Source organism: Apteryx rowi, unplaced genomic scaffold (genome assembly GCF_003343035.1).
Source record: "Apteryx rowi isolate R43461 unplaced genomic scaffold, aptRow1 scaffold_4, whole genome shotgun sequence".
Lineage (NCBI taxonomy): Eukaryota > Metazoa > Chordata > Aves > Apterygiformes > Apterygidae > Apteryx > Apteryx rowi.
The window spans coordinates 1,783,877-1,810,171 of record NW_020450529.1 but is presented as its reverse complement, the minus strand read 5'-3'; the positions used below and the strand labels follow the sequence as shown (position 1 = coordinate 1,810,171).

At 39.0% G+C, this 26,295-nt stretch overlaps 1 protein-coding gene across 1 annotated transcript in view; it reads left to right on the top strand.

The window, feature by feature from the left end:
* The window catches only part of GRM7 (glutamate metabotropic receptor 7), a 315,181-nt gene that overhangs the window by 111,962 nt on the left and 176,924 nt on the right, over nucleotides 1–26,295 (top strand). Inside the window, exon 2 of the mRNA XM_026074928.1 lies at nucleotides 487–703. Within this exon, the coding sequence (XP_025930713.1) occupies nucleotides 487–703 (217 nt within the window). The remainder of the gene's footprint in view (nucleotides 1–486; nucleotides 704–26,295) is intronic.

The following is a 26,295-nucleotide window of genomic DNA, read 5'->3' as shown; positions in this document are numbered from 1 at the left end:
ATAAAGATCCTTTTGTTTAAAACTGGAGTTACAATTTAATGTTTAAGAACCTCCTCCAGAAACTGATAAAAGCTCTTTGTGGCACCAGTGAGGACAGTGTACATTCAAAGTCTGTTGAACTCAGGATCCCAGATGATCTGATGCTAGTAAAAACAGAATACCAATGAAAAGGACATAGCAGGAAAAAAATGGTTTGTATATGCTGTATTTGATTAAGATTGCCTGAAAGGAAGATATTGCGAGTGTACAATATGTAAAGTTGTTTTAAATTGACTAATGGCTTTTTGTATAAATTTCCACTTGAAATCACTGAAAAGATTGTTTCTTTGACTTGTACATTGTAAAGGAACATGATAGAGAACCACAGATGGGTACAGGGAAGACAAACTGAGATTCAGCTAAAGCTAACTGCTTTAGCTAACTGCTGCAAGAAGTACAATGAGTATATGAATATGTATATTTATCAGAAATTATTTTTTTCTACAGATCCCACAAATCAGTTATGCCTCAACTGCACCAGAGTTGAGTGATGACAGGCGCTATGATTTCTTCTCGCGTGTGGTTCCTCCAGATTCCTTCCAAGCGCAAGCAATGGTGGACATTGTAAAAGCTTTGGGATGGAATTATGTATCCACTTTGGCATCTGAAGGGAATTATGGAGAAAAAGGAGTCGAGTCCTTCATGCAAATTTCCAGAGAGGCAGGTAGGCAATGCCCACCCTTCCTCCAGAAAATGCTGTTATCTTGTACCAACTGTTATATATATATATTTTTAGAACATATATATGATTATAAAGTTGCTCCAATTTTTTGCAATTCCTTTGTAATGGCTCCTAGTTACTCATGCCTAAACTTCTTATTGAGTTTTAGAGAGTTTGAAACCTTAGTGGTTTTCAGTCATTTCTGGAGAAAATAGAAAATACTGAGTTTTATCAAGCTCCTGGTATTCCACCAAACAGCATTATATTATGTTGACATGGGTAGAAGTCAGATTTTAAAATACTGAGCTTTTATCTTGTCACAGCTAGAAATTCTCTGAAGGCTCCTTGTTATTAGACATTGACTTGTGTCATGCTATTGTTGTTCACCTTTCAAATTGCTGCCTGATTTTTATATAGGTTTTCTTTAGCATTTCTGTTGGCCAATTCGGTTGAGAAAATTCATGCTCTTTTGCTTGAAGGCCCAGAGATAATAGGCAAACAACTTCAGTCACAAAGATATACCTGGCAGTATGGTGTGAGGTGTATCAGCCGTTTGGTGCTAGGTGATTCACATTTTTCTCTTAAATGTTTTATTTAGTGGTATCCCAAGAAGGCCCAACATTAAAAATTAATATTTTCAGTGTTGGATGATGTTGCTTGTCTGTTAGTAATGTTCCAAGAGCACAAGGAAATGCAGTGTCTTGCATGGGGTCAGGCTTATGTGTTGAACCATCACAAGTCTGTTGACAGAAATCCCTAATTCTACAGTTTGTTTTCCTGTTACAGTAGAAAACAGAGCAGGCTTGCCTTAAAGGTGTGGCTGCTTTGTCAGTATTGCATAACAGTCCCCTCTGTATATTCATGTTCTTATACTGCTAACTTGCTCTTCAGGGTAAAGTAGTTCTAAATTTCCCTGGAGACACTAGAACGTAGGAGGACTTTAGATGGCACTTCAGGGAATACAGATATAAATCCATGACAAGCTAATTTGCAATCCAGAATCATTAAGGTTTGTAAATTGAAATGTTTGAAATTGATTCTTTTGCTAGTGAGGAAAAATAATCAGAAGATGTCATTCATGCAAGCCCATCTCCATAAATGTACAATATATCCTGACATGTTACAGAGAATCATGAACACATCATCATTTTAGAAGAATAAGTTCTCTTGTATTCTGCAAATGGAATTCATGGATCTAGCAGCCTGTAGCTGTCCTGGCATCATGTTGAATATAAATGGCATAACTCAAACTATAATTCGCTTACTGAATTACATAATTCACTAGCCAAATTAATAAGTGCATATCAGTCTGAAATGAAAGAACCGGAATGGGACAGACATTTCTTTGAAGCAGCCACCTGAGGTTTCCATTTTCTTTGTTGTTATAAAACCAGTCCCACAGCACATACTGTGCTTTTGTGAATTGTCTGCGTGATCTGCAAGGTGGCATGTGTCAGCTTGCTCCCAAACTGCCAGGGAGTAGCTGACTGTCTCATCTGTCAGCATAATCCAAGAAGTGAAAAAGGAGGAAGGCTGTACTTAAAGCAAGGGACTTTAGGAAGGAAAATCTGGAATTGTTTCATTATGTTGATATTACAGAAGGAACCTGTATTTGCATAAATTTTTTTGTTCGTTTGAATGCATATTTATGTGGTATTAAAGAAAATGCTTTTGGATTTAATACCACAGGAAGTGACAAAATGCCAGTATTCATTATAATTTTAAATTAACTTTATTTGCAAATATCCACTGTTGCAAAACGATACAAGAAATGTGTTCACAGATCAAGGACRAATTCTAGCTGAATAATACTGTATCATTTTATAAACTTTCTGTAGAATTAAATTAATGGTAGGAGTTCTCCATGTAGTCAACATATAATTCAACATACTTCATGAAAAACAGCATAAAACCAAAAGAATGCCCTACTCAAACAGCTTTGCATGCAGGGTGATACAGGTCACTTCTACAAAATTCGGAAGCTCGCAGGGAGAGTGCAGAAGCGTTCCTGCGCCCAAGCAGCCTCTCTTGTCTGGACACTCGCACAGTGCGATCTTCAGTGCTCCTCTGATTCAGCACAGCAGCATTTTCTTTTTAAGGTTGCACTGCATTTTGTCTGTGTTAGGCAGATAAAGCCTAGGTGCTGTTCGGAGGGGATTTGGCACCTGGCAGCGCGCTCCCTAGCTTTCCCAAACCCTGGGAAGTACAACAGTGTCCTGTTGTCTAAGCGTGTCTAGCTTTCGGGCAGCATGTCCCAGAGGCAGTTACCGTCCCGGGTCCCTTTGGTGAGGCAGCATGTCCCTAGCCCCAGGGTGAGCTGTGCTCTCTTCTGGGTGATGTCTAGGGGGCTGTTGTGACGTGATTCTCCTGAGCTTTGACGATGGAAAGCGTACAATATTTTTGGGGTGGCCTCACAACCGTGTGCCACTGCAGGGTGCACACAGGAGACCGCGTGGCCCAATGCACCGGAACACGGGATGGCGCCACAGCCCCCTCCTGGAGACACTTTCTTTCATGTCTTTTATTCAAAATAGTCAGTTAATCAGACTTAGGTGATTACTGCAATATCAGAGTCTGTAATGAGCCTTCCATAGAAGCCACAAACATCTTTATTTTTTCTGATTCATGGTTGTAGCGTAGTTTTTAGCTGCTTAATCTATTTATTTAAAAACATTCAAGTGGTCAAGAGCTGTCTGTTTAATCAGGAACAAAAGGATAGATGGCTTCACAAAACAGAAATATTACCAAGGTCAATGCATTTAAAGTGTTAAATATATTTAAATGGGGCCAAAAATACATGGCCTGACTGAGGTGTATAATATAAAAATATCTTCACAAAAACAGCCAAGCATGGCAGTGTATGTTGAGCTATCATAATAATAAAGTGACCATGAGGAAATGGAGGGAGAGAGATTGTGGTATCGATGCTGCTGCTGCTGTGTGAGTAGATTAACATTGCGCTTAGGGGTGCCAGCCACAACTCTCACTAATTAGAAAACTCGTGCCAGAAGCAACAACAATGCAACAACAGTGGGAGGAAGTTTTTCCTTAGTCAAAAGATACTATTTTTCTGAAAATTAGGGAGGTTAAAAGGTTTATCAATCCTTTCTAACCCAGAAGGCATACTCAGAGTATTCTCTAGTAAAACTGAGAGGATGGAGGACAGGAGAATTGCTTACATAATAAAATAGAGTTTACTCCACTTTCCAGTGAGCTAAAACATTCAGTATTCATCAGGAACACTTGTGTTATAAGAGTTGTCCATTTAGATTTTGTGATTTGGTCTTACTCACAAGTTGGATGCTGTGTGCATTGAAACAGTTGCCTGCTCAAATCAGATGTTAGCACCCAAAAAGACTGCAGTTAGAAACATAAATACTCTTTGCAGAAAAACAATGTGTATGTGCAGACAGATTCATAATTCGTGTACTCTCAAACTCAGGAACCCAGTATGCAAATAAATAACTAAAAAGTAGTGGCAGAATAATCTCTGTAGCCTGGTGAAAGTATGTGAATGAAGTATGTGCATACRTAGCTCCAGCTTTTTTTTAGTCCTGTCTTCTTCTTCTTCATGCTGCCTGGGTAGTGACATGAAGATCCAACTTACTGTTTGAGATTTTTGCTGGCTTTAGGGATTTCATAACTGGCATGACTCCTGCCCCAGGTGACCTCCTTTTAACTAGCAGAAGAATCAAGTTGAGGAACAGAGTGGGGAGGGATGTCAAAGCAGAGGTCGTTATGTTAGTTCTTAAATACGCCGTCCTTGAGGATTTATACTCCTCTGCCAGGAACAGGAACAGCCCTGGAGCGGAGTAATTAGTCGAAGTTTGAACATACTGGAAATAAGCAGTCATCATTAGCTCTCGGACAATTGCCCTGTGTCTTGTAATCAGTGTATTTTGGCAGAAAAGAAGATTTAGTCCATAGGTACTAACACGTTTATTATCTTTGGCCTCAAATCTGTGGCAAGCTAATTATCCTAAAGTCAGTGTTTTATCCAAACTTGTTTCTATTTAAGCCATGATCTTAGGAATTGTAAGGCTGAGTAGAAAAAGCTATCCATGCTTAGCTTTTAAATATACTTTTGATATATAAAGACTTTGCCTGATCCTTTGAGTTAATAATTCTTCGCAAAGTGACTTTTATTACGAGTACTTCAAGCTAGTTTGAATATGTCATTGTGACGGGAGATGAAGATTTGAAACATGCTCTGCAGTCTGTGGGATTAATAAATTAGGAGAATACTCTAATTATGGAAAATCTAAAGGACAGTTTTTATTAATGAAACTACTGAATACTTGAATTTCAAAGATTACTTCATCTTTGATTTTTAAAGAGACTAATCTGTACCAGAAGGTTAATTGCTGTCTGCAAGAAATATATATATTGAAGTTGTTAGCAAAAGACCACTTGGATGCCTCCTAACAGATAAATGAAAGATCCAGCATGCATTTATTCGTCTTTTTCTCTCCAAAAACTGCCCAGTTTCACAGATAAGTACAGTGGCTGCTTCTCAGCTTGTGAAGACTTCCGTGCTTAGGCGACAGGCTGTAATACACAGTGTAGGAACTCTGCAAAACTGCACGTCTCTTACCTTCACCTCTTTCTTCTGCCTTTCCACATCTCCTTTGTCCAAAATGCCATCTCAGGAGTAAGTATCTACCCTTAGCAAGGCTGATCTTGAGCAGAGTTGTGTTTGCACAAACTAGACCTACTCTATTGTATGGAGTAGTGTGTCTGCTCCGTGCTTTACTCCAGTTATATAGTATCATAATCTACAAACTAARTATTATTTTAGACGATGTTGTTCTCAACCCTTTGTAAGGACTGGAGAAAAAAATTACGGAAAAGCATGTCTTCTTTCTCTGTGCATTAGAGAAAGACACGGAAAAAAGGATTTAAGCTCTTCTTGTACCAGTGTGCTGATACGATTATTATWTCTGCTGAAGTTTCTACTAAGGACTTTTAGTTTTGGTGTCAAATTTGTTAGAAGGTTATCATCACCTTGACAGAATGAAAAAGCAGAATAAACTTTAATCCACTTTAACATAGGAGGCAGAACATTTGCAACAATCTCTTTATCTTCTTTTTGCCTTTTTTTGCTGAAATAATACATTCCTGCAAAAAAGACTTTTTTGACATACCCATTTCTTTAATTCTTCTGTTTTCATGATTTTAAAGTGCTGCGCAGACGTCTACTAAGTAAGCTTCAAAACATCTGCACTCAGTCAGGAAGGCCTAGATACACAGGCTGCAGGGGCTGAAGTTGTTCAGAGGCAGAAGGAACTTACGGAAAAGCTGCCACTGTCAGGCAAAGAGGAGACCTGAAATTTTGAATCCTCCTCCTAAGCCTAATAAATAAAAAACATTTCCAGCAATGATACTGAACAGTATTTCTTTTCTGTCCCTGAGTTTAAGCTTGAATTTCTTTTTTAACTTGTTTCCAGCTTTATATTTGCCAGTGAAAAAACAAATGTATACACACACACATGCACCCCCCCCCCACGAGATACATTGCTGTTACACCTAAGAGATTTCAAATGACACTGCATCTAAAATCAGATGAACTGCTATTTTGCATATCATTTTAATCTGTGCATTAATTAGTATAAACCTAATGTGTTCATTTCTGTGCAAAATTAGGTGCATACAGTTAGGTGCCTCTTTTAGAAATTACTTTCTGTGGGTCAGTTTTCTGTGGCAAAGACTGTTTTAAACAGTTTTAGAGGTCTTTGGCCACCTAAATGCGAAAATATGTCAGTTTTTCCTGAAGCCTGATCAGTTGTTTTGATCTCTGACTTGTGTTTCTGAAAAGATCTGAATCTTTCGATTCAGATTTTTCATGATCTGAATCATCTCATGATACTTTTTGTAAAAACCTCAGTGTAGTATACTGTAATGTGATGTTCTAATTCAGTACTTGCCTACTGTGGAAGTTGACACTGCTAAAAGCCAAGAGCTGCTAAATCATCCCACAATGAATCACACAACATTTTGGTAGGCTCCTGTAGGTCGGTGCAACTGCCTACCATGATCCTAAATCTGCATTTTTGTAATAGAACTTGATTTTTATGCTGTCGGTTGGGAATTCCATTACCACAAATTATTGCTGGGTAACATGAGAGAGTAAAATCATTGCTATGGGGGAGTTGTACAAACTATCAGTATTTTAAAAATGGAAAGGAGAAGAGTATTCTGTCTGTATAACTCAAATAGAGTACYGATCCTATTGCCAAATAGCAATTTCTGCCTTTTTTCTTTTTTTTTACAYTTTGAGGTTAATAAAACATATCTTTTTTCTTGATCCATGGAAGTCTTACTGAATGTTTTTAGAGTACTTATTACAATCACTCTGTAATATCTCTAGGTTAAAAGAAGCCCAAAAGTAAGAAAGGAAGGTGAAAGTAGTTATTGACTTCACCCAGTTATTCTGGTGAAGTCACAGAGCTGAAATCTCTATCCCACTGATGTCAGCGGGACAATGATTTCCCAGCAGTCAGCTGTGATGGGCAAATAGTGTTTTGTTTATAATAATAATAATAAATAATAAATGCAGTTTATTACTGGAACTTTGAACAATAGTCTGTCAGTAGGTGATACCATACATCCTCCAGTGATGCCCAAAAATGAGACACAAATGGTTTCTGTTCTTTGTTACAGCTAACAAAACCCAACTTTTAACAGTGTTACTATATGAATATTCATTTGAATAATGGATTGTTTTGGAATGAAATGGACTAAGATGTGGTACTGTCTATCATGATGACTGTTAATTTATTTAGCTGAAAAAATAATGTTGTTTTACCAGCTGTGCTCATTGGATCTGCCTATGCCATAACCAAAGGGACAGAATCCTTCTACAGCATTTCAGCTAGAGCAAACAGTTGAGCTTAGGTGTTCACAAATTGGTCTATAAATATGTTTTTGAAATGCAGGCCATAAGCCATCCTAGGACAGCTAGACCTTCTCAAAGCCATGTTCAGCATGCACATAAGGTGGTGTTACTTAAGCAGCTCTAAACAGGGTCATGGGCCCTACTGCTTTTATGGAGTTTGAGGGTATAGATCATAGTTTGAGTTTTGCGGACCTTTCACTGGGAATTACTGGTCCCACACGCCAGTGCCTTCGACACTCTTCTGTCTGTTGGCAGCACTGAGAGTCTTCGACCAGCCTTTAAAGGGGAGAGTTTCAGCAGCTTGCCAGTCCCCGAGGCTCCTGCGGACGCAGGGCCTAGCCCCACCTTGGGGGAGGAGAGAGCATTTGTCTGAAGGGTGCAGTATGGCCGGTGCTCAGTGACTCTCCTCGCTGGTCACCAGTGCGTTCCGTAAGTATCGCTCTAGAAAGAACAGCTCTTCTAGACTGCAAGTAATGCAGAAGTTGCAAGGGTGCATATGCATGAGTAGACTGACAAGGATCTTCATTTGTGCGTCTTTGCCTTTGACAGTGTTAAATGATTGGCATCTTTTCATTTTCTGGTTAGGCGATACTCTGATGGAATATAGTTTATATCTAAGCACTTAAAACGGATTCTGTTTTTCTTTACTTTTGATTTTCTCAAACATTTGTGCAACTGTCCTTTTTGGCGTTCAGTGATGTTATGTTAAATATGAAAACACTATTACTTTCGTTCCCATATTTTGTCAAATAACAAATGTTTTGTCATTTCAGAAAAAAAGTCATTGAGAAAAATTGCTTTCTGAAGTTCTACCAACTTACGTGTTGTCTGCTGCAGTCTGTCATGTTTAATAGTTTTCACACAGCAAGCAATATTTATATTCTGTTATATAAACATATATATAAGTTGGTGATAAGACTAAGGCAAAGTCTTTACTGGGATCTTTTATTGTTGTTTTTAGAGAGATAAAAGAAATAGTAGTATTATTTCTAGAATATTCAGCATTCCCAAATGAAATCTTGTCACATTCATGCAGAAAAGATCCTGTTTGTTCTAGAAACTAGTGAAAATGCTCTATATCTCCTTGGCTGACAGTATAACTTACATTAATGGAGATTCATTTTACACCTTGTCAATAGAACTAAAAATAGTTTACAGTAGGGTTTTATTTTAACTGTAACTGATCTACTAGAAGATGCATTGGACTTTAGTCTCAAGGGTGTTCTGGATTGTACTAAGACTTTAATAGCATACTTCCGATAGTGGAAAAGAATAAGCAGCATACAAAACAAAAGCATAGCTCTGCAAAGTAAATCTGTTACTTTCTGTGCATCTTTAGGCTTTGGTCTGTCTTGCTTTGGCTTTTTTGCATAACTGAGGTGAGAAGTCACATCATTTAGGGAAGCAAATGAGTGATGTGGTTAAGATGATGGTTGAACTTCTGATTTCACGGTGACATTGGGTGAAACACATAGGTGCGTGGCTTAGACAGTGGTGAAAATCCCTCTAGAAACCTGTCAGTATTTCTAGGTTATCAAAACATTGTGAATGCAGGCTTCATTTCTTTGGCTAGGTGTCTTCCTACCTGAGTACATAATTGATGGTCTAAGCTAGTTGGCTCCATTCCTTCTGCAGAATGAAGGGCTATGAGACCTGAACTGCCTGTTTGAAACATCTGTTTCTCCCTATTGACTACACAGGGAATGCAGGCACCTAATAGAGGTACATGATTTAAGAATGTGAATTAAAACAAATGAATCCAAGCTTTGGTATGTGTATGATATATGTATTTTACTATCTTTTGTCATCATTTGAAGATAAATATATGGTGTAGATTTATAGGCATATGATCTTATTCGGGAAAGCACTGAAGTTGATGGGAATTAAGAGCACATCGTTTAGATACTTACCTGAGGACACTCCAGCATCAGAAGCCTGTCTAACTGAATAATGTTTTAATTCTGTGATGCAGCTAGCAGAGGTCTGAGTAATTCTTGCTTCTCAGACAGACTCATGAAAAATCAATAAAACGGAGTTTGGGGAGAAGGCAGGAGGTAAAGATATTATATGATGATTGCCTTAGTGCCTGCTTATATGAAATTTTAGGCCAGTTCCATGCTGATACATGCAGAAACTTGCACTCTGTCCTCTTGACTGATCTCATACATCTGGTTTCTTGGCTAAAAAGAATTTAAGTAGTATTGGATAGTTGTAACAGACTTTTGTTGTAGTTACAGCATTAGTGGCTTTAATGATAAATATCTGCCTTGTTCTGGCACTTATTGAACATTTGGAGATTACTTTTCAAGGAACAGAATAAAACTGAAATCGAAAATTCTTTTTACTAAACAAATAGCTGCTTGCATCCTTTTTAAAAATGTGACCACAAATTTAATATAATGTTCCTTTCATGGTTATGTGATATGTATCATGTGGGTCAGTTGCAAATAAGTGATTGGTTAAGTCTTTTTTACTATAAATCAGAAAAATATATTGTTGCACCTTAATTTTTACCAGTAAAGTTGGACACAATCATGAAATGTTTTTGCATTTTGCTGTGTGCATGTCCCATGATACAGATGTCGAGAGGCTGGTTTAATGCAGATTCAGTAAATTATTCACCCCAATCCTAGTGTCCTTCATTTGTTGTTCAGAAGGTGTTCTGCATCTTAAGGGTAGTATGTGCCCCTTGAGGAAGATACCAGTATGGAGCAGAAACAGAGAAGCACAAGCATTCGTGGGTGTTTGTTCTGCATCCATCTTGTGCAGGGAAGAATAGAAACTTGCAGAAAACTGTGGTAGAAATGTTAGGGGAAGGGACGAAAAGTATGTTACTTTGCATAGGGAAGTGTGAGGAGAAGCTCATACTGAAGTACAAAAGCTGATATTGTTTTGGGGAGGGGCAGGAGTAAGGGGAAAGGCAGAGAATTCAGATTCACCAGGCTACAAAAGGAAGGAAAAGGTCTGTGGAAATGGAGTGAGTATGACTTAGAGGAAGGAGAGGTGCAAAGCCATAAAATAGAATTTGATAGAAGTGGTTGGAGTTGGAAAGATTGAGTCAAGGCAGGAGAAGTCTGTGAATGAGAAAGACTTGCCATAGAGAGTGGGTTAGAAAACGACATTTTTCACCAAAAAATTAGTGATTTCTGAAACAAAATGGACTTTGAATGTGAAGACTAAAAACATCTGGAAGATGAGACAGAAATTCTTTCCAAAGTCCATTCTTTCTGCTAGGGGATAGTGAAACTAGACTTCCTAGACTATTGGATTTTTTTTTGCCTCCCAGTCTACCCAAGGGAGAAATGGAGATTCAGAAACCCAGCTCCTGCTTACTTCAGCACGGTAGAGTGCCTGTTCGTCTGTACCGTGTGAAGTGTCTTGTCAGTTTTCCTGAAGGAATAAAATGAATTTCACAAAAATCTTCTGCAGGAGAAGTCCATGTGCTGTCATTTTGACTCTCCCAGTGGCAAATCGGAATATTTGAGTGACATTGAGATTTTCCCAAGGGGTATGTCTGTTTTACAAAATAGGATGACTTTGTTGGTACATCACTCTGGACCATCTCTAAATGCAGTTCTGCATCTTAGGGTAATATATAATCAATTGCAGTAAGGTATTCAAGTTTCTGGTGTTGAAATCCTGCATCCCAGGAGGAAGTACAAAATACTGCCTCATCTTATACCTTCCATATTGCACAGTCCCTTTTCACTTTGTGATAAAGCAAAGAACAGCATTCATAGCCATGGGGGAGTAGCAGCACATAAATAATTCTAAGATGCATCTTCTGTGAAGCACCTTTCCTGCCTTCTTTATTCCTTCTCCCTCCTCAGACAACAGAGAACGACAGACGTCCCAAACCCTTCATACTCTTGGAAGGTGGCGTTYGTGCATTGCTAGCAATCTCACTGGCATACTGAAAATATTCCCTGAATACTACTGACCGGGCTCCTGAGCTATTGAAGCCCTCCTCCTACCGACTTTCTTGTGTAGAAAAAAGGTCAGCAAGAGGAAAAAGTCACTCTAACCTCGTATATGCACACCACTTTGCAAAATCACAGTGGGGATGTCATAAATTCTGATCAAAGGCGTTTTTACTTTTTTCTTACATGTTCTTAGGAAAGCTATTTATCATGACAGTGTTTGAAATACCTGGACTTTTTGCTGTAGTGCAGGGCTGTATATTCAACTAGATACCTTAGCTGAAAACAAAAACAGTAATACTGTATTTTAAGTGGTTTACACATACAGCCAGGCTGTTGAGAAGATATATATACACAGTTTATATAGCAGACAGTTCTGTTCCCTTTCCTGTTGGTGTTTCCAGAATCATGGCTTTTGAATCCATAAGGCATCAGGATGCTATCTAGCTTGATCTTATAATGGAGACTAATGAAATTATTTTAACAGTTTGCCAGTTTTTGTTACTAAAACAAAAATCTAATAATGGCAGCACCCCTCCCTGTTTCCAGGCAGATGCTGCAGTTGATCCTGTGTCTTGTGATGCTGCAGGTGTCTGAACCAGGCAGAACCTTCCCTCCGAATCACAAGAGGAAATCACCATGTATGGATCACGGTGCTCTCAGTAGTCACTGCTCACATCATTTTTGGCCTGTTACTAACCCAAAGTTGGTAACAGAGCAAATTATTTTATTACTAAAAAAGGACTTAACATGTATTTCATTATGTAAGCAAGGAGATGAAACAGATTGAACTCTGGGTAATAGAAAGGCAACTCAAGCATGCTGATGCTGATTTGAAGTTTGGATTGGATTTTATCCTAGCACTGGATAGTGCGATAGATATTTAAGCTGTCTCCTTACTAATGATAAATGGCAGCACTTTGTTAGATTGCTGTCTGTTTGACAGAGCCCAAGTATGACAAAGAGATCAGGCATCTGTATGCCAGATTTGTTTTTAAAGATGTTCTGCTTAAGGTTAGACACACACATTGTCTTTGCAGCCTGTTAAATGTGTATCACTTGCAGGAAAATCTGTTGCAGGGTGGATCCATTAGGGGCTCAGTCTCCTTTCCTGAGCAAGCTTTCTTTCTTTCTTTCTTTCTTTGGGCAAATGTAGTCTGATGTGGGATTTAAAAGAGCAGATAAATAGCAACTCAGAGCTTTTCGCACTGTTCAGCAGACCTCATATGAGTCTGGTAGCAACTCTGATTGTTTCCTCTTTTCTCAACTTGAGCTTTGGTGTGTCAATATGTCTTGGTGCTATTTTGTGAGACTGAGTGTCATGTTCTTATGGTGATTCTGCTATGTGAGCTGTGGAAATGAAAACTGCAAGGTAAGACATATGGGTGACACAGGGCCTGCCAGTAAAACTAACAATTTAGGGCAGTGATGTTCTTTCTGAACCTGAGCAATACATTACAACTCTCACCCCATTGAAGCAGAAACTTCTAGCAGTGTGTGTGTATTTTAATTAAACTCACTGCTGATAAACACACTGCTGACAGAGGCACAGCTCTCAGAATAAATCCCATCTTGAGCTCAGGTTGCTGTTTTGGTACAAGTACATTTCTGCTAATGTCCCAGTTCTGGAATTATAAAGGAAGAGGCCCTCTGTGAAAATTAAAAAGTAAAAGTGCTTCCAGGCAGCTGCCTTGCAGTTGAAGATTTTATCCAGATGCAAAAGTCTGGCGATCACTATCTCAGCTTGCAATCAAGAAAAAACTCTCTTTAAACACTGGTTAAATGCAAATTATAATTTAATTCTCTAAATGTATTTTTTTCTCCCCTTAATTTTGCTAATCTATATGTCTAATCCCACCTTTAATTAACTTTAATTTTATTCTGTATCTGTATGTTGTTCCTTTTCYAGCCTAATATTTTTTACTCAAAATACTTTGTTCTTTCTTTGAAAATTCCCCTAGGGCCTTCCTTTGGGCTCAAATCTGGGCTGTCTGTTCATGAACCCCCCAAAGATATCACTAAAATGCAACTTGAGCAGAGCAGACAGAAGCTAGGATCACTCCTGCCTTTCTGGCTGTGCTACCAGCTTCGCAGATTTGCCGACTTCTGCTTGGAGTATCTGTTTGCTGCTGCATTAACCTAGAGGCCAACTGGGTCTTATCTTGCTAGCTCTTCCAATCTTGGAAGTGTCAAAAGTAGTTTTTTTCAGCTGGTGAAATTCTAGCTTTTATGTAAAATGATGTCTCCTCTACCTAAAACTCTGCATTTCACCATCAATGATATTAGTGTATCTGTAAAAAGGCCATTTCAAAACTAGTGTGACCAAACCTCTCAAGACTTGGCTATACTCAGCGGTATGATTATTTCTAATACTTCTGCTTCCTCCAGACCAGTTAGATGAAGGCCTATGTTGAACTACATTGATCAGAGCTTTGTAGGGGAGATGTCTTCATGTTAAGTTCTACATTGGCAAGTCAGGAAGCTGACTGTGAGCTCGGTATGTAGCCATTCAAAATGTGGCAGCTTTTCTGCTTAAAGAATGAAGGATTTTACTTATATGAAAGATCATGTTTTAAGAGGAGTGCAGGATGCAGATGTGAAGCAGCAGGAAGCTTTTTTGACAGCTTTTCATTGACTTTTCATTGCTTTTTATATATTTCTTTTAAAGCCAATTTTATATCAAGGCAAAAGAAAGTCTAGACAGATTGTCTAAAAACATTTACTAGCTAATTAAGATTATACTGCTGATATATCACTGCTGGATAACCTGTGGACTGTGGGTAAGAAACGGCCTTCATTTTTGCAGCATCTGCCTTTTGTCAGGCTTGTTTTTATTATTCCTTGGGATTGCTTTTTTTCATATCTGAGTATTTCAATATCAGAAACAAATCCCACTTGTAATCTTATGTTTTGACATCTAAATCTATGGAGAGGAACCTAAGTGTCTTGATTTTTCCAAGGTACTGAGCATTTGTGGTTTCCATTAAAATCAGTTGGAGCTGCAGTTGCTCTGCACCTATGAAAATCAATCCATCCTTAAATAGCTGTGTTACAATGTTTTGGCCACCGCATTCTTGTAAGGTATGGGATTGACCACTGCAAAATGAAGCTCTGTAGCTGTAGTGCAGCAACCTGGTGATGTGTCTTGTCTCAGAGAAAATCCCAGAAGGAATCATGCTACCGGAGAGTAATACTTTTCACTTTGATAAATAACTGATCTCTACTTTGAGCCTGCTGGTTTGTCAAAGAGTGTTTATGTGGGGGTTGAAATGAGGCATATTTTCTTTGGCCACTTGTTTATTAAAATTGGTCTCATTTTGCCAGCTCAAATCAAGCGATAAGAACAGTGTCCTGTGTGCCCCCTCAGGATGAATTTGGACTTGGGTATTCCCAGGTTCGAGTCTCTATTGCTTTTTAGTAGATCTCTGAGCCAGTTCTTTTCTTATGTTCTTTGTCTTTATGAAAGCACAGCACATTCATTACAGACAGAACTCTGTCTCAATCTTCCAGTTGCTATAATCAAATAACTTTTATTTATTAACATCAGGATGGAAGACAGAAGCATCATCACAAAATTGCAGCTAAAGTATATAGTACACAAGCTGTTCCTTGAAATAAACATCTTTTGAAAAATCTCTACAGAAGCACTCAGAAAGTATAGCCCCTTTCTAGGTTCTTCACACTTAGATGCCCTATAATGCCACCATTCTGTAAGATGCACTAAAAAAGCAATTAGCACTTTTGAGTGCTTTGCAAAGTTTTATTAGTTTTCTGCCTCTTGAGGCTCTTGCAAATAATGCTGTTTCACTAAAGATTTCTTTGATGCAGTATTTTTCTCTGTCTTCTTCAGTAATAAATAAGAGGGATGAAGTTACAGTGCAGTCAATCTTGCAATTTACAATCCTACTTCCTGAAAATTTCAAAACTCATTAAAAGTACCACCTCTTTTTAAAGCAACACTGTACTCTTTCTCTGTTTTACTCTCCTTTTCCTTTCTCTGCATTTGTGTTACTCCCTAAGAAAACCTAAATTAAGGGCAGCAGATATCTGAGAAAGTCATTCTTTTAACTCGATAACAAATACATCTTCTAGGCCTTCTTAGCCAATTCCTCGGATTTCACTGGGAAATAGGGAAAAGGCATTGTCAAACTAGGAGGAAAAGAAAAAGGCCAAAACAGTTGCTTACACTGAGAGATAGACTGCACAATTACTGTAGCTTGGAACTGTGCCAAAACTCTCTATTATAGAAATTGTGTTTTGGAGAAGTGCAAATCTTTTTTGCTCCAGGAGCTAATAATCCACTAAAGGGCCCTATTTGTGCAAGCACTTTGGTGATGCTGAGCTGAAAACCCCATAGCTGAGGGCCACGGAAGCTGGCCAGGAGCCAGATGAATGCGTTGGAGCACATTTGAATCTATCAGTCAGGTTATGAATTGCTCTATTAATATTTATGAGCTGCACAAGTAACCTATTGACCGCTGATTGCCTCCTGGCTGCCTCCATGGAGGCAAGAGTTGAGAGTGCGCTGCTCCTTGTTAGCCCGTGCGGAGCACTGAGCGTGTCCTTGACGTCCACTAGGCACCAGGTGACGCCTCCAAAGCTTAAGATCCCAGATTTGCCGCTCATTAATGCTGAGCAGAGCGTTGTTTGCTATTAAAGCAAGTCACTGAGAGGAAACAGAATCTGGCCCTGAGTAATGTAATGACTGAATCGAAGCATAACCATCTTACTGATTTTTGGCTGAATATATTTTATTCTTAGTTACGGAAATGTTTGTCTTCAGCTTCTGAGCTTTTCTTGCTTCAGCAAGTGTACTCTTCTCAACAGAACACCCTACAGCTATGATATAACTGCATTCATTTTCAGCATATGCAACTCTTTTCCATGGTTCTCAGGTCTGCACTGCACATAAACAAAGCAAGATAAAATCATATTCTGTAGTTTTTGTTTGATTTTCTGGAGAAATTTCAATGATCTCTCTATCATGAAAAATAAAATACATTCCTTTTAGCATTGTTCAAATTCAAACAGGTTTCAGAGCAAAACCTGTGCAGTTCTTGTCATCTTCAAAAAGCTTTTCTTAAAGCAGAATGCTCTTGGTTAAGCTTTAGTGTCATCCTTTTTCTTAAAAAGAGGCTAGGAATCATAAACAATAAAGATGAGAAAGACGTAATTTGGATGTCATTAGTACTTAAGCTGCTGTTCTCTTAGTATATGATCGTGAACAGGTGTATTAGCATCTGGTTTTGAATACTGGATTTTTTCCTGCCCCATCCTGTATCAAAAATGGTTGCTTATTTGCAGATATGTCCTTGACTCATCTGAACATTTCTGTCTCATTATGAATTGCTCTCCATCCAGGATGCGCTCTCTCTGTCTCTCTCTTTTTTTAACCAGTTGATCTATATGTATCATGTTCCTTGCGATGGCAAATCCGCATAAGAAAATCCTTCACTAGCTAAGGTCTTGATCCTGTTACCGACAGTGTGCATACAGATGACTGCATCTATACGCTGTCAGTTGCAAGGTTGTGACCGTAATTGCCAAAAGCAAGAGTGCTAGCGAGTCTACGTATGGAAATGAAACATCGACTTGGACACTAGACTACTTAACCCATCATCATACATAAATATACAAATGGCTGATACCACTTTTGCAGCTCTGCTAGGTCAGGGGCTGGCTAAGTGATATTGACCATGGTCTTCAGATTCTCTTTATGGGATTTGCTTCCAATTTAACTTTTAATTTTAAGTAGAAAGCATACAATTATGTAGATTTACAGCTTCCCTTCCTCTCTTTCTTGCCTCCGACTACAGAAGTAAAACCTTCAGAAATGAATTACATTATTGTATAACTTTAAGAGTATTACTGTGATGTAATATATTATAGATATATATATGTTGGCGTTACTGCAGGAGACCCCTAAATGTATTTGTTTTGTGGGGCAAAAAGGACAGATGTGATTCACAAATGATGCATATCTCAGCTTTTTCTGAAACACAACAGTGATGTGGAATAGAGAGAAAAAGGAAAAAATTCACACTTTTGCCTATGTATGTTTATTACAGAAACAAAGATGGTTACCAATTTCTTTTTAAAGGTTAACAGGTACCTTTCATCTGTAGGCTTGTTTATTGTGGTATGGAGTTTCATTATATGCTGAATTATAGAAAAGAGTATTACTAGGGAATTAATCTAGCAAAAGTCTGGTTGACAGCTCAAAATATGCAAATAACAGTCATATAAAGGAAACCAAAGATCTGGAGACAGGATCAGGAAAGTGCAAAATCTTAAATATTCAAAGGTGAAGTATATGACAATGACACGATCAGACAAAGAGTCACATTATTTTAACTAAGAGCCATATTTAGAACAGCCTGAGAGAACATTTTCTGAGTAGCTAAATCTGCCTAAGTGAGAAAAAATGAATTACCCTCTCAACTTTTGCTTTTCACGATCAAATGTATGGGCTTGGGGGAATGGTTTTAGAACAAAGATCAGCACTGTCATTACATCAGTATGACTTACTGTAAAGTCTTGGGCACTGTGACTGAAGATGGAAAGGTTGCCAGGCTAAATTAATTAGAGGGAAAAAAAGGAGAGTAATTGGTAATAAGGGTTCAGAGATGTGGTCATTGGTATTCTAGCAAGTAAAAAAGTGTGGCATTGTCAAAGCATATATCATACTTGGCAAAAACAACTTCCAGCTCCATGAATAACCTTTGAATTATAATAAAGATAGCTTTAAGATTGAAGTATATCTTGGATCTCTGAAGTAATAATTTTCCATTTGCAAATTGTGGCAGCTGACACCAAGTCAATAAAGGTAGTATATCTTCGTCTCTCAACGATTAATAGAAAACAGAAAAGTAGCTTACCTATCTTCCACAGATGTTTACGTTTTTAGCCTTTTATATATAAAATTTTTCTTAAAGAGGAAAACTAATTACATTGCCAAATTTAGCATCTTCCATGGGTAGAGCCTGACACTGTCCCAGCTACACCTGCGACCACAGCACTCCAACAAGAACCATTCAAAATGTAAAAGAAAGAGCAAAATCTGTATTTTCTATGCTGTGGTTACAGGTATATTTATGATATGCCATCATACCATGCAAAGTCTTAACAGTAGGACTTCAGTTGTGATCAGACCTCCTTGCTGAGTTGTAGCTCCTAGTTTCATATGTGAATTTGAAGAGAAGAAAAAGCCAAATATTTTGTTTAAAAAAAAATAATTGTTAGGGTTGAGCATATTTTGTGGGGATAGGATCAAGGAGGGAGACTGACTGTGCTGCAGGCCAGCGCTTAACTGTTAATCCTGGAATTTACATATTACTGTGATTATCTTACTGGTTGTATATAAAGAGGTATGCAGGGCCATTTACATGCAACAAATTAAAGTCAGCTTCTGCTCTTGAGATCAGCAATAAGAAGTCTGTCATGCCTTGTTAATAAGTCTTGTGTCCATTGCACATAGAATTTGGCATACAATCAGCACTTTAAAATCTCAGTTGATTGTGGCAAACTATACCAAAAGGAGATAGATTACTTAGGAGGATGAAGAATGAGATGGTAACTTCAAAGTACAAAGCTCTGAGTCTGTTTGCATTTTACGTAGTGTAGCGCATGGTGTTACTTTCCATCACTCTTTCCAGGCACATTTTCTTTGAATTGTTTAGAGAGTATTTTAGGAGGAGAGGAAACATCATCAGAGAAGATACCTTACCTGCCAAAATGAGATAACACAGAGACACTTGAGGAAGAAGGGTAGGTGTAATTTGGGACTTCCCTTCTTTGCCAGAGAGATGATGGGGCCAGAGCCTGAAAAGAGAAGAGAAAGCAAGCTTGAAGCAAAAGTGAATTGGAAATGAAGCACTAAAAAGATTGATTTAGTCAGTGAGGGAGGTTATTTAATGATTGTCTTTCAGTTTAACAGGAGGGGTTGGAGAGGATTAATTCTGACTCAAGCAGTAATGGACCCTCTTCTGCATCATTTCCAGATCATTATTAATAGGCATTTGCCCCTCCATGTTTCTCTTTGGCTTCTTGTTCCTGTTTGAACTATAACCTACAGCACAGCCATTGATCTCATGATCACTTTCATTTGGATTGTTTGCTGTGAATACAATTAATTCCATTATAGTGCCAGCTCTCCTCCAGTCAATAGAAACATATATTCTTGTATTTAATATGCTGAATATCCTTAAGGAAGCCCAAATGTTTCTCAGAATTGATTCAAATAAATAAGTCTACTGAGATTATGAATAACAATTCATAAGGCTTCATTAGTGACTTTTGGGAATAGTGATTTATTTGCATACTTGTGAGGAATTACAGCAGATAAAAACCAACATCTGAACTCAGTTCTCTGTTTTACATTGCTATTACTAATTTCTATATAAACACTACCTACGTGAAAGCAAGAGCAATTTCTTCTCTTCTACTCACACATATATTTTTTTAATATCCTTTCAAGTGTAAGGAGGAAAGAATTTATATCATTTAAGTCAAAGTGATTTTTTTCACCATTTAAATCATCAGTGCACCATTTTGCACTGTCTTCGGCTTGGAATACCAAACTGTTTCTGTTTACTTGTTTGTTCTCAAGCTCTGGCATCATACAGTCTAAAACTGTATATATACATATATGCATATAAATACATATATACACATGACCTCTTTCATGACTTAATGTGTCTTTTCCTCTGTGATGTAAATGGGTACTATTATCTCTGTATTAGAGACGGAGAAATAACACATAGAGGAGCTAAATGACTTTCTCAGGATCTCACTAAGAGAATTTGGCAGATAAAGAACTTGAATATAGTCATCCTTGAATTTTTCTAAACTGCAGTAGTATCAGCTGTCAAAACTTACAGCTTGTAAGTTTACAGTAAGAAATATGTTACTGAAGAAACTGTATTGTAAAAAATTGCAGAAGCATATGTGTACAAACAAATCTGGTAATGATAGTTTAAATATTATAGGAACTTGTTTTTGAGTTGCTGTGGCAGGATTCAGTGACGTGCAGGTATCTGAGCAAGGATGGGCCGTGGTAGCACTGTTGTGACAGCATGGGCTAATCCACCTGCACCAAATGCCTTGCCACTGCAGCAAGACCCCAAGGTACTTGGGTTAAAGCTAGTTTGGGTGTCTCCAAGCAGTACTATAGATGAGCCCCGACCGTTTGTGTTGCAGTTTCGAGACTCCTTTCAGGCAGGGTTGGTAGGCGAAGTTGGGGAGCTGGCCTGGCCGGTGTGCAGGCCGGCTGCATTGGCACGGCGGCGCGGCGGCCGCATGCGCCAAGCTCCCCGGTGGGAGCAGCAGAGGAAAGGGAAGCTCCATGCTGCAGTGCTGCCCTGCTGGGGCTTCCTGAAGTTCTGTGGGCTATTTCTTAAATGGCTGTTAGACACCTAAATAACTTAGCCGTGGAAATTCCACCCTGCATCTCTTCCACTTGCTCCATGGCTGTATTTTCTTTGTTCAGGACAAGATTTCAGCTCCTGTTGTCATTCAAGAGGTTTCTAACCCTGTTACTGTTGAATGGTGAAAGTTTTCTTTGTGAGTCTTTAAACATCCTTATCAAGTATAAATGTCTCATTGCTTTGGCAGCTGATGTTTTTCTTGAAAAATTAACTCTTTTATAAAAATGGCATAAGTGAGATAAGCCATTTGATTCTGTCAGTTCATTTGCTAAGCTTCAAGTCCCAAATCAAATATATTTAAGGAGAACCTGTTCGGTCATCAGTTAGGATACTGTTTATTATTCATTTCCATGTTACTTAAATAATGTTTTATTATATCACTCTCCTTTGCATAGATGCATTCTTTTACCAGTTAAATCATTCTTATTGTAAACATTCAAGGAAACACATTTTCCACAAAGATAAAGCAAGAAAGTACATCAGATACAAAAATAGAACAGGTCAAATGTAGAAATATGAACAGAAAAAGAAGCACAAACAAAACTGGATCCTGTATGATTTTTTTCATGCACCTGTTATTTCTCCAAAGTTCTTATATGTAGTTTCTTCCTTTTACAACTGAATCTTCCCTCTCAATTGATCCAAATCTTCTGTGTCCATTAAAAACATTCAGTGCTAAATGCCAACACTGGGAGTAACGTGCTGATGAAAAAAGGATAAATGTGTGATTGCTCTTTATAAATAATACTTGTTTTATATGCAACCATTTTAGTGCTCAAATATCACAAAAGAATCATGGTAGTTTGTCTGAACTGCCTAAATAGGGCACTTGCATTGCAGCTTGCACTGTGGTGTTACCCTGAGAGCTAGACTGCATTTGATGGGTGAACGGCAGCCCCAAGGAAGGCGAGGCAGGAGAGTATCAGGTCGACTTAAACATCGTTCTTCAATGACAGGGCAAAGGGGGCTCAAGTCACAAGTCTGCGTGCCTCAAGGGCCCAGGGGCCCTGCCCAGGGAGGAGCTGGCAGGCTGCCGGCCTGTCCGCATGTCCTGCGCGGTGCGGGCCTGCGGTTGCAGCACGGCTCAGAGAGCTGCCTCCACCTTCCCTGAGCCCATGGGGCACATCCAGCTTTTGACCATGACGGATGCAGGAACATAGCAAATGGCCAAGAAAATTGGTGCTTAGGAGAACATAGCGTAAGCTTTAAAATCAATGTTTGATTCATTGTTACAACACATCAGACAGGCTATTATTGAAAAACTGAAACTCCAGACAGCATTAGGCATTGGGAAAGGTGACCAGACTCATTACATGGGACATGCAGCCTGGAAATAGAGAGTGGTACTGTTTTGAGAAAAATGTACCTGTATACAACCAAAGGGAATTTTATGGCACAGAGGCAGGATGCAAGACTGGAGAAGGGTTAATCCTGTCAGGCTTCCTGCTGATCGCTGGACTGTCTATGAGTGTCATGTCAGATCATTCATAAAATGCTTGTTAGGGAGCCTAGGAATGGGGAGATCCATGGAAATAATAGTATTTCTGTCCTCACTTCCTGCATACTGACAGGAGCCCCTGTGCTCTAGGATGCAAGCAAGCCTGGTCAGTGTAGAGAATGTATGTGATGATTCAGCCATTGGACACACCTGGGGGTTGGTTACAGAGAAGTAATCTTCCCCAGAAAAGTACATGGTGAGTATGCTGAGAGAGGGCATTACAGTTAAACTTGATATAGAGAGCAGCTCAATATTTCCAATAAAAGAGTCTCATTTTTGTCTAAATGTATTTTTTTATTCCAAGTTACAACCATCCCACATTACTTTCAAGCTCATGGTAAGGCTGATTAAATCACAAAGCAAACTTTTAAATGAAAGGATCCATATCTAGCTCCACTCATTATCAGTTCCAAGGAATTAAATCTACCATAAATGATTTACTCTAAAACAAATCAAATAATAGGCACTGGAAAGACAGAGGGCAAAATGGCCATACAGATTACATGTTGATGGAAGGAAGCAGGGTCGTCAGAAAAGAACCAGATAAAATCCAGACCTGATATAAGGTCTTCCATTTTCTTTCCAACAGATTGCTAATTTGCACAGTGAATTTAAGACTGTGAATGTTTGTGTTTAATTTAAATACTGTACAAGAAAGTTTTAAGTGGTCAAGAATGCGATGCTTATCTGAAAGAATTGGAAATGCTATTCTTTGTAAGCCATGTTATTACAGATTGTTGTTATATAAGACATACTAATTCTTATGTTTAAGCTGTAGAGATTGCTGTTCCCCTCTTCAAATTTATGTATTTGTTGTTTCTTCAAGGATGTGTTAAAGCAAATAAAAACCTCTAGAAATTCACCTTCGCTCTAGTTGACCCCAGACATAAATAAAAAATAGGGTGGCAGCGATCCTAAGCAAGTGAAGGTTAAAAATGATGCACAGCTAGCCTGTTTTGACACACAATGTGCACTTCCCGTCTTCCACTTTCCCATTTTACCCAGCATGTGTGTGTGTGTGTTTATATAGGTATATATACATACAGCTGTATGATGCATCTTGAAGATCAGCCTCTTCAACTTAATCCCTGCATATGTGTATCTTAAACCTCACAGATGAATAGCATAATCACACCGGATTTGCACCTGGCCTCAGAAGCAAGTGCAAAGATGAGGCTCTGTTATTCCTATATATTTGTTTGTGGGTCTGTGGTGTTGGTGTTGAGGGAGAGAGATCAAGGATACCTGAATAATCCCAGTTAGTTGCACTATGCTGTGAAATAAAATGCTGTTGTTTGGCCCTTGTCAAGCTTCTTATTTGGAAGAAGGACTGCAGAGGCAAGCGGTGGCCATTGTTGTGTTCCTGCAATTTTACATACAAAAGCCCCAAAGCCTGTATTTTTCTGTGTGAATAATTCATGAAGCAAAAATGGTGCCTTTTGCCGAGCTCTGTCTATTCATCTCATTGCTTTGCGCAGGTGGATGCCAGTGGAGCCTAGGCAGCTGAGAGGCTGCGGAGGCACCAGCGGGTAGGATTGGAAGTGTCATCTGCTCAGGTTTGAAACAAACATGATCAGATAGGAAGAGAGATGCAGAGAAATCGAGTGCCTCTGGACATAAAAGGGAGCAAGTTGAGTAGGTGCTTGTTACTATACTGCCTGCACCAATTTGTTTGGTATATGAAATCTTTAGAAACAAGCTGCTGAGTAAGGATGTATGTGAGCAGTAAGAATATATCGTTACTCTATCAAAATTATATACCCACTGGCCTAACACATGTGCAGACCACCATATTAGTTCAATCTGCTGCCTGGCAGGCTTCCTAGAACAGATGTTATCCTTATGTTTAAAATAATAATTAAAAACATAAAAAAAGGCAACTCCCCCAACCTCTACTTCATTATTTTTAAAATAATGTGCTGCATGTTGTTCAGAACATCCTTGGGCTTACTCCAATCAGTATGTGGGAACAACAATAGCATTATGGTTAAAAATCCAACACTGGGAAAAAATTGGATGTTGATTCTGTAGCTCTGCCACAGATTAAATTCATGACTTCGGCCAATTTTTGTGGAATATTCCAAAGCTCACTGAGCTCAAAAGAAGTCAGTGAAATTCTTCACCATACTGTTTTAACTTCCCTCCTGGTAAAATAAGGGTAATTTAAGTTCACTTCACATGTAGGCTTCTGGAAATGTTGTGAGTGGATGGCTTTGAGATTAACTTGGAAGAACTGTAGAACTGTAAAATCGTTATTAGTTTGTGACTATAGCAGGCCTGCGCAAAACCGCCATGCTATAATATGCACTAATCCTTGTCTTGCCCTGTGTTTCAGGGCATATCCATATGGCTGTTTAACTTGTACTTTAAAGTATATCATTTTTAGTGTAAGTTAATTTTTCAGTCCAAATGAAATGAATGTGGAACTTTATTTTATGTCAATGCGTGTTGGTGAAAACAAGTTTAGATTTGCTCTGGATGATCTTGAATTTTAAATTAACCTGAAGGAAGGAAAACTGAAGGCATGCTTTTTACTGAAAAGAAGATGTGAGATTTGTTCAGAAAACTTCTTATTCAGTTAGGTAAAGTCATGTCTCCTATATGTAGGTTGTCATGATGTGTTTTGGTTTTGAGAAAAAAAACAGCCAAATTAACTGCATTGACTATGAACTTAATCTATGAATTTGCATTAATTTTAATTCGTATTTTTGACTTTTAATTCACATCCCAGTGGTCAAGGGTTTGGGGGGAGGAGTTGTTTGTTTGTTTTTTGATCTCTTTTTTGAGCCCAAGAAAAAGGACAAGGAGATGTTTTCTGGTACAAGAACTTTCAGGACTCCCTAAATAGGCTTAATTGCGTTCTCGTTTTTGTGAAGTCTCTGGAAAATTCTTTCAAGGGGAATCCTAAATTCTCTCCTTGCATCTGTGGGCCACATGATAAGCTGCTTCCCACTGCCCTGATTTTGTAGTGTTTTTTCTCTCATATGCTCTATGAAAAGAGTTTGAATTAGTACAGAGGAAAAAGAAGGGCAAAGGAAGGAGGCTTGTGGTATTTATTAAAATTAGCTCATTTTTTCTTTCATTTCATACTATATTTGTGTGTTTGTGTGTGATTACCAATTAACAGAAACAGACAGCTGCCAAAACAACTTTAATAATGATTTAAATTTTTAAAAAGGAATTTAAAAACTTAGGGCTCAAAAAAATGATTTTCACATGTGAAAGCTCATAAACACTTTCTGGAGTCAAACTTGCAATAAAAATGACAGTTTAGGAAAAAATCTAAGAATTGATCCTTTGAGACACTGAACTCATTAGTGTAAACTCACTAAACATTTAAGCACCAAATAGTGGTGTTAACATCAGTGGGCCTCCTGGCCTATTTAAAGTACCGCGCAAGCTTAGGTTTTTTGCCATCCTGGGCCTCGTTATTGGCACTTTTCTCTGTAATTGTCCCTACCGGGACACCTGGGGCCCCGTTACATCAGCAGGGCAAGGGCAAAAGCTGCGAGGCGCTTACCTTCACCCCGAGCTTTCACACGACAAATGACAGTTTTCTTCCAGGGGCGAAGCAGAAGTCCCTGCCGGGCGCTGTGCGGCTCCCTCCAACCTTCCCGCGGGGCCACGCGGCTCCCTCCAACCGCCACTCGGGGCGGGGCGGGGCCGCGGGGCCACGCGGCTCCCTCCAACCGCTCCCTAACCGCCACTCAGGGCGGGGCGGGGCGGGGCGGGGCGGGGCGGGGCCGCGGGGCCATGCAGCTCCCTCCAACCGCCCCTCAGGCTGCCCCTCGCGGCGCCTCCTCGCGGCTCCCTCTAACGCCCCTCGGGCTGCCCCTCACAGCGCGTCCTTGCGGCTC